This window comes from Saimiri boliviensis, chromosome 19, assembly GCF_048565385.1.
Source record: "Saimiri boliviensis isolate mSaiBol1 chromosome 19, mSaiBol1.pri, whole genome shotgun sequence".
In the NCBI taxonomy this organism is placed as follows: Eukaryota; Metazoa; Chordata; class Mammalia; order Primates; family Cebidae; genus Saimiri; species Saimiri boliviensis.
Window position 1 is genome coordinate 37,448,895 of NC_133467.1, and position 11,353 is coordinate 37,460,247.

General features: G+C 45.7%; 1 protein-coding gene across 2 annotated transcripts; it reads right to left on the minus strand.

Moving 5' to 3' along the window:
• Positions 1 to 309: 309 nt before the first annotated feature.
• LOC101053186 (cornifin-A) lies at positions 310 to 2,187 on the minus strand. Of its 2 annotated transcripts, none has more exons than XM_074389795.1 (2): positions 2,018 to 2,187; positions 310 to 935 (listed from the first exon to the last, which is right to left on the minus strand). In XM_074389795.1, the coding sequence occupies exon 2, from the start codon at positions 904 to 906 to the stop codon at positions 625 to 627; it is 282 nt and encodes a 93-aa protein (XP_074245896.1). In that variant the 5' UTR covers positions 907 to 935; positions 2,018 to 2,187; the 3' UTR covers positions 310 to 624. The 2 variants fall into 2 exon arrangements, with proteins under 2 accessions (XP_074245896.1, XP_003941952.2); XM_003941903.4 differs by having other exon boundaries at positions 2,022 to 2,186.
• Between the last annotated feature and the right edge of the window lie 9,166 nt (positions 2,188 to 11,353).

The following is an 11,353-nucleotide window of genomic DNA, read 5'->3' on the forward strand; positions in this document are numbered from 1 at the left end:
AAGCAGGCACCATCTACACCCACGTGTGACTCACTGTAAATCATTAAGATATAAATGTTAGGATGAAAATAACAAGCCTTGCTCTAGCTGTGCCTACCCAAAGTAACGGATTGGTTGGGTGGTCCTGAATGTGCTCCCGTTGTCAGTCCGGGAGTGTCCCGTGTGTACAGCAGCTATACACATTCACACACATTCTCAGTGTCAGGATCGGGCACTTGCGACTACAGACCTCACAACCAGCCCTCACAGTGTTCATTCCTGTTCACACTGAGAAAGCAACAGAGATTTAATCAACCAGTGACACATACAGTCAGTTAAAAGTTGTTTATTGAGGGAAGACCAGGGATGGTTCACTTGATTCCTCCCCAAATCCCTTCTCAAATGCACCCTGAGCAATAAGAAGACTAGCTGAGTCAGTGAGACTTTCAGCTTTACTCAGAGTCTCAGGAGCCCTCCAGATTGAGGGTAAGGGACATCTTTTTAGAGGTGTAAAGGAGGGATTATGATTCAGGGTGACAGCATGCTAACTGCAGGGTCAATAGGCAAATGGGACTCATAAGCAGAATGGGTTAGAGGATTCAGCATCTGATGGCTGGCTCCTCCAGGGCATGGCTGCGGACCACATTACTTCTGCTTGGTCTTCTGCTGGGCTGGTGCTGGAGTGACTGTTGGAGGGCAGGGCTCAGGCAGCTTGGTGGGGCAGGGCTCTGGAACCTTGGGCTGGCAGGGCTCAGGCACTTTGGGGTGGCAAGGCTCCTTGGGGTGGCAAGGCTCCTTGGGGTGGCAAGGCTCCTTGGTTTTGGGAACGCATGGCTCCTGGGGTGGAGGCTGGCAAGGCTGTTTCACGTGCTGCTGCTGGAGCTGAGGGGGTGGGGCACAGGGCTGCTTCTGCTGCTGGGAATTCATGTTTCAATTGTGTGTGTGTTTTTTTTTTTCTAGAGACAAAAAGATGACACAGTGATTCAATTAAAGAAACATGGATACAAACTCAACGCCAAGTAGATTTCATTTCAGGCCCTTTTAGAAGAGAAAGCCTTCCATCTCCCCTAGCTCCCCCATTACATTTAAAAGTGAAACAAGCTTTGATAATTTTCAGGTCCTTTTAAGAGGAGGAGCTTAAAGGCAATTTCTTCTGCTCCGTTTCATTGGAGTTATTTTTTTGGCTCCCTTCCTACCCAAAGCACTTTATATCTCTTTCAGAAAAATGCCCTAAGAAAGCTGGCTTCTGAGGGATGTGAGGCGGGCCCACAGATTAGGTCTTTTGGAAAGTGGCTTCAGACCCCTGCAGTCTATCCTCTCCTACTACCATGTAAAAAGCCTGCGGATGGCTTTATATGAATCTAAGCCCCTGTGGTTTTCTTCTCGTCGTTGACTACATAGACCCTTCTGAATGCTTTTCTTCCCATCTCTGCTTGTCCAAATCCTCGCCCGTCACAGCTCACATCACCTGCCACCCCCCCCAGGAGGCTGTTCTTGAGCAAGGTTCCCCAAAAGTGCACAGCCCTTCCCTGCCCCTCTCCCTCATACCAATTACTATCTACTTTGCATTTCATTTATTTATATACTTGTATTACCTTCCTGCTAGGTTTTATGTTTGTTAAGGAAGTTCGTTAGGCATTGATTTTTCCAAAGTTCCCAGCGTACTGCCTTAAATGGAATAAATGCTCAGTAGAGAGCCATCTAATAAATTAAGATTTGTATAAATACTATATCAGGGGAAATCGTGGTGTTACTGAGACTGCTCTGGGCCTGAGCCCTAGTTCTGCTATGAACGTCTCATGGGCTCTTGAACTCAGACTCCCACACTCCCAGGTCAATGACTATTTATTGAGGTGGCAGCCCTAATCGTATCTCTAAGGTCCCTTCAAACCCAGACTGTAATTTAACTTAAAGATATTCTGCTGTTCTCTAACTCCCATTGAAACCCTGCATTAACCCTCTTACACATGTTTGCCTTTGGTTAATTTCTAATAATGAAAAAATAAACTCGAATTCCCAATTTGTGGCAATCAGAGACTCACCTGGTTTACAGAGCAGAATCGGCTGTGTGGTCCCTCGGGTTTGGTGTGAAGGCAATAGCCAGCTGGCTTTTATAAGATGAGTGAGCCCTGCCTCAAGGAAACAGAAGCTCCTGGGCGCTCTGTTTTCATTCCTCACCTGTCACACATGATTCACACTACCCTCCTCATCAGCCGTTGGCTCAGCTTTTGTGATGAATACCACCTGATATTTTTTGGCACTGGCTGGCTCACAATGATGTCACCGGCCTGGTACTCACCGCCACCCTCACCCTCAGACCCAGGTGCAGGGTTTGCCCTGAGGAAGAGATGGGCAGCGGGCTTCTGGGAGGGTTTCATGAGTTAATCCTGGGAGGAGAGCTGAGTCCTGCTGAGGCCTTGCCTCCTGCCGTCCTTGTCATTGAGATGGTTGTTTCCCCCACGTTCTGTGGGACAGAGCACTCTCGCACACGTGAACAGGTGGGAAAGGGAGGGGCAGCAGGGGAGCTGACGTGGGCACTCTTTGTCTGCCTTAGTGAAGGTGGAAGTTAGAAACAATGAAATTGACTGATTGTAGACCCCTTGTCTCAGAGTCTAAGACCATTTCCCTCATCTTTTTCCAATCCCATTAAACTACGCACATTCAGAATAATCTATGTATGACTCTCCTCCCCTCTCCTCCCTTCCCCTGACTGTTTGCTGATCCGGGAAAACCTGCTTTGCTTTCACCAACGCACCTTTACCCTTCTCCTACTTCAGGGACTTTCAGGGGCTACTCCCTCTTCTGGGATCACCTTTTCCCCTCCACTCCACCCAGACACCTGGCCCTGGCCTTTTCCTCCTTTTTAATCAGACTAGACTGCCCCCTACCTGAAAACCCAAAATAAATCCCTTTTCTACCTGCCTCCCTGCAGCCCATCCATGGGATACTCAATGCTGAATCCTTCTCACCTTTTGCCCACGTCTAGCTCCAGCCTCAATACCTAGAGATCCTGCTGGCTGCAAGGTTTTCCTCCTCCCTCTGGCTCAGTATCTCCTGGGGGCCTTCTGAGGGTCAGAGCCGTTCCTGCTCAAACCGATGGTGTCCCCAGAGCAGGGTTTGTTTCCTCATTTATTCAAAAAATCTCAGTGGTGAGCTTAACATATGCCAGCCATGCCTGTCATTCTAGGAGCTCTCTGATGAGGAATCTCACTTTCCCCCGACAGACCACGAACTCTCGAGGGTTAGAGACGCAGTGCAGTTCAGAGCCACTGAGACTGCGGATCTCAGAGAGCCTTTAGTCCACACTCCTCAAGGGATGATTGGGGCATCTGAGGCCACAAGAGATGAAAAAACTCACCAAGGTTAAAAAAACAAACCCCAGGAGGAAAAGAATTCTGCACAGAAATCCTGTGTTACCCTTTGTTTTGATTCCTTGAGACTCCCTAATGTCTATGGAGGAAATTAAGCCCAGGCAGAAAATTGATTAGAGGTGGAAAGGGGAGTCCTTCCTGGCTGAGAGCTGGGTCACTCACAGTTCTGGAAAGTCGTGAGGAGTGGCAGTGTGAGCACAAAGGAAGAGGCTTGCCTTGTGGGTGAGCCTTAATCGGTGCGAAGATAAATCCCTTTAAGTAGAAATAAAGATGCTTAATATTCGAATGGCTCTAAACAGCGGGTGGTTCTGGCTTGGCTAAGGTAGGAAGGGCATGAATTAGAATTGGTAGAAATAAGCTTCGGTTTGTCATCACTCAGGGACCAGGGTCGGAGAGAGGAAGGGAAAAGCCAAAACGCTAAAATGCCTGCCTCGAACACGAGTTGTTTTCACTCTAGAAGAACCAGAGTGGCACCGTGACATGGCTGAGGTGAAGGCGCTGGGGTGGGCAGCAGGTGACCAGCCCCCTAGTGTACCTCTCCCGGCTCTCCTTCTCTCCATGATGGTCAGATTCTGAAGAGTTTCCCTGCCCAGGAATCTCCCTTTCCTGGGGACACAGAACAGGGGTCCCTCAGTCCTTCCCTCAGCGATCCCCATGAAACTGAGGTCCCTGATTCAGAGCGGCACTCAAAACACAAAGTGTTACTAGGCGTGACCTTTGGAAAATCCAATTCATCCTTAAGACTCTGGTGTGCAGATGGTTCCTCCTCCTCATCTAACCCTTCCTTTACCCAAACACACACCTAAATGTTTGTGGAGCACCTGCCGGCTCCACAGCTGGTGAACTCGGGGCCAAGGTCCGCCTCCCACTGTGTCCATGCAGTCCTTAGTCCCTGTCCATCTCTATCCTCACACAGTGCCTGGCGTGCAGAAGCTGCTGGGTGGCTGGCAATTATAGACTGACTTGACTGCCTGGCTGGCTGGCTGACTGAATAAATGAATGAATGACTGAATGGTGTTATTTGGAAAGACAGGCTCCGAGTCTACTTTGAGAGCTGCCTAGAAGCTCCAGTACAGAGTGTACCCACCGCCCTCCCCACCCGTCTGCTTCATTGTCAGACAGTTTAATGGCCCACCTTGCTCCAGGCTGGTGCCAGCCCCAAGCCTGAGCTCCAAGCCTCTTGCCTCACTTGGCTGTCCTCTAGGTTCGTGTCCGGGTCCCCTTCTTCACTAAATCCCCACCCAGGAGCCCTGACAGTGGGGCTGCTGGAACCTGCGGCTATGTCTGGTAGGATTATCAGCCATGGAGGAACCAGCTGCCTGCTGCCTCTGTCCTCTGGTGTCACCCAGCTTGTCTCGGGCCCCGGATGATCTGAAGTCAGCTCCGAAGCTGGTGTGCTCTCATGCCCTCCCTGGACCTTAGCCCTGGATGCCAAGGAATTTCCCTCTCCCCGGGTATCAGCTCCTGACTGGAGAGTCCTGCCTGCCTCAACATGCGCTTCCTTTACTCCACTCAAGCCTGCTCAGGCTCCAGACTCTGGAACTTTCTCTTGGTCTCTGACTTTCTTCTCTCTGTGTATCTGAAGCTTCCACAGTGACTTATGTTCATCTTCCCTTAGAAGAAGCTTCCTTTCTCTGCCACCAGGGTTGGGGGAGCTGTTGAATCAGGCCCCACAAACTCCCATGTAAAGACAGGGGAAAACTGGGTAACTTTCAACAGTAAGTACAGCTCCCCGGATTTCCCAGCCTTACACAGGACACAGGAGCTGACATGGAAAACTGCCTCTCATTTGTCCCTGGCACTTCCATTGACTGAGCATGGCCTCAGCTTCATCATCCTCAGAGCAGGGAAGATGGACGGCCCTAAGTCTAATCAGCGATCAGGCTTTTCCCAGCATAGATTACTCTCTCCCTCCCACTTCCCTGAAGCCCAGGCCTTGCAAAGAAGGTCACACAGAACTCCAGCTCCAGGCCTTTTCCTGCAGGCGTTGTGTATTTAAAGCAAGGTAACATTTAGAAACATGTGATATGAAGAGTTTTACCTTCCTCTTTTCTCTGATCACCTTGAGAAGCCAGAGAGACCCCAGAGTGTCAGCTGCTCAATTCAGGCCATAATAATAATGATTTTAAAAAAAAAAGTCTCTGGAACACACAAGGTCTTCACCTGAGAAAGGGCAGGAAAAGGGAAACACCAGGTCTCAGGTGTTAGGAGCCTCCCGAACACTTTGGTCCAGCAGGGAGGAAAAGCTAACGCTGCAAATGTGGATGTACAGGTGGAGAGAGGACATGAAATACTAGCACCAGAGAGCCTCTGCCTAGCGCCTCATCCTACAGAGCGGGAAGGAACTGGTGAGGCGGAGGAAGGAGCTCATTCCAGCCTTCACAGGCTCTTTTGTGGCAGAATCAGAACAAAACCTGGGATGCCCACTTCCCTTTCCATTCTACCATCTCTCTAAGAACAGAGCATGCCTCTCACACTCACTCTTTCTATTTCCAGTCCTCGAAGGGATGGATACAAATTTAAATCTGGCTTCTCTTGCTTGAGGGATGTAGAAATAAAAGGACCCAGGCTTCATGCCTGGCCCAGTCGTTTCAAAGCCCTGCTACGCCCTTATTAGCTGGATGACCTTGAGCAAATCGCCTAACCTTTCTGCACGTTAGTGTCCTCATCTTTAAAAGGAGAACTTGACATTATACTTCACAAGGTCACTAAAGATTAGATGCAATGATGCTTCTAACACTTTAGGGTGAATGAGCTAAATACGTCCAGCAGAATTCTTGCTAGCTTGTCTCATTCTTTCCCTCCTTCCACTTGAAATCAGATGAAATGTCTTCCTTTTGACTGTGGTTTCCTTTTTTCTTTCTTACTCTGTGTGTGTGTATGAGAGAGAGAGAGAGAAAGAGAGAGAGAGAGAGAGAGAGAAGAGAAGAGAAAAGAGGAGGAGAGAGGGAGAGAGCACCCAAGGACAGGGCAGACTTCTTCAGTGGAGCAATATTCTTGGTCTTTGGGATTGCTTTATCTCCCCTCATATTGTTACATTTCAGTTTTAGGTTTACATGTTTACCAAATTATACCTTGAATTATTGAACAGTGACAATGACTACACAGTTCATGTTTCATAAGCGTTGGGGCATGAGAGGTAGCTAAAGTTATTGGTGATTATACAGAAACCTGGACATGCCTTAGATAAGGGAACTGAGGCAGAAAAATGTTGAGTGACTCTCCCAACATGCCGTAAAGGTCTGATGTGCTAGGATACAGTCCCTTGAGAACTATGTTGTATTGCTTCCCAAGACTAGTGGGACACTGTATAAACCAGAGGGCGACTCTTATAAGAGACACTGACTGGATCCCTACAGTCTCACACATCTGAGCTGGTTGACTGTCTATCTTCCACTACAGATAGAGCTTCTCTGAGTATAAACGATCAAAAGACACAGACATATTTTAAAATGAAAAGTATTGGAATCCGGGATGTTCAGACTGATGTGTTCTCCCTCCTATCAGTCATTGCCTCCTGGGCTGTAGAGGGGGCAGAGGAACAAGCACATGGATGAATATTTTCTATGGAGAATCTAAACCCCATTGGAGGTGGCTGCTGCTTGTGTAGTGGTCAGTCCCTTCTGTTTGCTCAACTGCATCTGCTTTGTCTCTGGTCCACCTCTGAGAGCACCTTCTCCAGGGTGCAGAGTGAACTCTACAGATTACAGGTTTGGAAACATGAGGTCCTGGATTCAGATCCTGACTCTACTACTTGCTAGATGTGTGCGTGATACCAGAAAAGTTCCCTAATAAAAACAGCTATCATTTCATTAGCTTCTGCAAAGTGTCAGACCGTGTCCTAGGTACTTGACACTGATTGTCACAACTGCAGTACAAGAACCAGGTCATTAAATGTAGTCTATAGATGTGGAAGCTGACGCACAGAGAGTAAGTCACTTGTTCAAGTTTACGTGGCAAGTATGCGTCAGAGCCAAGATGCAAAGCCAGTACGGTAACTCCGAAGGCTTTATGAATCTCAGCGTATCCTACCTGTAAGATTTGTTTTTAGAGGTATTATTAAATGAGATTACACACCAGGCACGCTGGCTCACATCTGTAATCCCAGCACTTGGGAGGCTGAGGTGGGTGGATCACTTGAGGTCAGGAGTTTGAGACCAGCCTGGCCGACATGGTGAAACCCCATCTCGACTAAAGATAAGAAAAATTAGTTAGGCATGGTGGTGCATGCTTATAATCCCAGCTACTTGGGAGGCTGAGGCAGGAGAATTGCTTGAACCCAGGAGGCCGAGGTTGCAGTGAGCCAAGATCACACCATTGCACTTCAGCCTGGGTGACAAGAGTGAAACTCCATCTCTAAATAAATAAATAAATAAATAAGATTACATATGCAAAACAACTACTGTAATGACTAAATATAGTAGATGGATGATAGATGTCAAGTGTATTCTTCTCCTTAGGGTCTGAACTACATCTGTTACTAGAAATTTATCTTCCGTGACTCAGAAAAATTTAATAATTCTCTTCATTTTTGAAGCAGTCAGTTGGTCATTCGTTTAACACATACTTGCTGAATGGCAGTCAAATGTCAAGCATGAAGTCCCAACTTCATGAAGTCTAGTAGGGAAGTAGGTAATATTCTTTGAGCTTCTGGGATCCAAATCCCATCAGTGAGGAGGGTTTCCCCAACCTATCTAAGCATAAGAATCTCTTAGGATGTTCCTTCCAATGAAATAGAAATAGCTGTTGGAAGGACCTGGGAATCTGTATTTCTAAAGTACATCGGGTGGTTTTTAAAGTCAGACAAGTTGGGAAACACTAGATTCTAAACACAAGGGTTTTTCTACCTTGATGGCAGTTGACATCATCTAGTATCTTTAAAAAAATTTCATGTCAGGCCGGGCGTGGTGGCTCAAGCCTGTAATCCCAGCACTTTGGGAGGCTGAAGCGGGTGGATCACGAGGTCGAGAGATCAAGACCATCCTGGTCAACATGGTGAAACCCCGTCTCTACTAAAAATACAAAAAAAAAAAAAAACTAGCTGGGCGTGGTGGCGCGTGCCTGTAATCCCAGCTACTCAGGAGATTGAGGCAGGAGAATTGCCTGAGCCCAGGAGGCGGAGGTTGCGGTGAGCCGAGATCACGCCATTGCACTTTAGCCTGGGTAACAAGAGTGAAACTCCGTCTCAAAAAAAAAAAAAAAAAAAAAAGAAAAAAAAATTTCATGTCTAGGCTCCATTCCAAAGTTTCATTTAATCAGTTGATTTTTTTGTAATCCTCAGATAAATACAGGATTGAAAAATCACTGCTCTGCCAGACTATCTCAACTTCCGGGATCTGAATCTAACTGGAGAGTCCCAGTCCTATGAATAGGTGGAAAGAGGTGCTGGTAGATGCTAAGATACCTTGGCAGATATTGACGTTGATGCAACTAGATGCTGATGAATGTGGGTGTTTGGTCTGAGGATACTGGGAGCCTTGCAAAGTAATTAAGTCCTATCTGAGGAATGCAAAGTACACACACCCTTGAACGTCACCGGAAGGGAATCACCAAAGGTCAAACTTAGGCTAGCACGGCAGGCTGGTCCTGGGGCCAGGAGATGATCCTATGTCACCGTCTTGGACATCATCATGCACATGGTATGGAGACTTTTTGGCGGGTTGGAGGCTCATGCTTTCTACCTCCAGGACCTCTGGTAGGGCCAAATTATGACCTTTGGAGGCACAAAGTACCAACCAAGTATACTGCTGTTGAGGAGAAAAACCTTTCGTCTGTCCTCTTAGGTTCAATAACGGGGGCCTGCAAATTTGACTGACAGGAGAGGAGAAGGCGTATAATTTATGTTGATGTCAGTATTTTTCATGCACAGGCGCTTCGCAGAAAACAAGTGAAAACTCAAAGAAATGTTTAGGTTTGGGAGTCTGTATATTCTTCCTAAGAAAGAAAAAGTGTCTGGGCTTCAAGAGATAATAAATTGTGGAAGATGACTAGGAATTATATGGGGAAATTTCTGGAATATAAGGGCTACTTTAGTAAGGTTTATTCATGCAGACTCATCTCAGTGCTGGTTCTCCATCTTGAATAATAAGAATTGGTCCTCTCTTCCTGGGCAAGAAAGGGGAGAAATTTGTGCTCTGCTTTTAGGCAGATACATGGAAGGCAGAAAACTCTTTATGTCCCTGTTGACCCTCGACTGACTTCGACTCAAAATAAGCCTTGTGCTAAGTGAAACATTTTAGGATGGCATATCCTGATCCCTGCCACTGCCCTTCCCTCCTCCTCTGCCCATCTATATAAGAGAAATCTTTACTTTTCAAAATTACCTTAAATTCATAGTTGACACTTCTTTTTAAATTTTCTAGTTACCGTAGCCTGAAATTGTTCGTGGAATCTGATCTTCATTTATTCATTTACTTACTCTCTTATTTTCTGAGCTCTACTCATGCCCAAAACACATGTACTCTGCTTATTAGGAAACCACCAGATCCACCCTCATGGGGGTAGAGAGGGTGGGGTATGGAATAGGAACCATACAAATGCAAAAACTCAAAAGAATTCATAGATCAACCTAATTTTAAGGCAGAAAAAAAGGCATCCAACCCAACTTCTCATTTTCTGGATAAAGGACTGAGGTTAAGGAACTTGTTCTAGGTCACATATTTATTCAATAGCAGACCCAGAACTAGAATCCAAGTCTTCTCTTGTCTTTTGGGAAACACGTAACAATTACTTATTAGCACAGACTCTTAAGCCAGAGTAAAAATACTTCCACAGGGCCACCTTCTACTTCTAGACAGAGGAGTATCCTTAGCTCATGCTTTGACAGTCAGCTTCCCCAGCTGTAGATGAAAATAAAATCATTCATTTAATGAGCATATGCTATATGCAGCCGCTTTCTAGATATTATCACCAATCGTCCCCAAAATGCTGCAAATAATTATTAGACCCTGACAGCTTTTCACATATGAGAAAACAGGCTTTGGATCTAAGTGATCCAGATCACACAGCCAGGAAATGGAGAAGCTGGGATTCAACTCTGTTTGGTCGGAGAGCTCCTGCCCCTTTTGCAAAAGGAAATGGAATGTCAGAACAGCTCCGATGCAGATTCTCAGGCCTGTCCACTTTGCCTCTGAGGGCCTCCTGGCCAGAACAGGAGGTGGCAGGGAATTTGAGCCTGCTGGGTGTTTGTGACAGATAGATTGGGTGGGGCATTGTTTTGTTTCTGGGGTAGAGATAACTTTCTGGGTAATAAAATGGTGAGAAGGAGGAATAGTGGGAGGAGAGTGTACTGAGCTATCCCTCCTCCCCTGGCGGTGTTTGGAGGTTTTATAAATAAAATCTCCTTTCCTCAGAAGAACGGGCATGTTTTAATTGTGTTGCTATGTCGTGGACAGGCTTTGAGGATATAATGGGGTAGAAAATGGATAAAGTATGTACACAAATAGTGAGAAAAATAATTGTCTAAGCCATTCAGGATGGAAATATTGCCTAAGTACTTTTAAAATTTATATAACTATTTTTTTAAGAAAAGGAAATATAATGCTATTATACAGGAAAATGTACGCAGCTCAATGAATTTGTGTGACCACCTCTATCTAATCAGTTCCCAGATAAAGACACAAAACTTTGTCAGGTCCCTCTAAAGCTTACCTTCCAGTCATTCTGACTTTATAAAAATAAGTGGACTTATAAAATATGTGCTTTTAATATCTGCTTTCTTTCTCTCAAGATTGTGTTTGAGAGATTCATCCATGTTATGGTGTACGGTTTGTTTTAATCTCATTGTGTTGTGGTAATCCCATTATATGAAAATTCACAATTAATTTATGTATTCTACTTTTAATGGATATTTGGAATATTTTTTATTGGGGTTATTACAAATGATGCTACTATAACTGTTTTCATACATATATTTCAGCAGTTCTATGTACACATTTCTGTTGTGTATACAATAAAGAGTGAAATTGATCCATGTGATCAACTTTAGAAATACTAACTTTAGA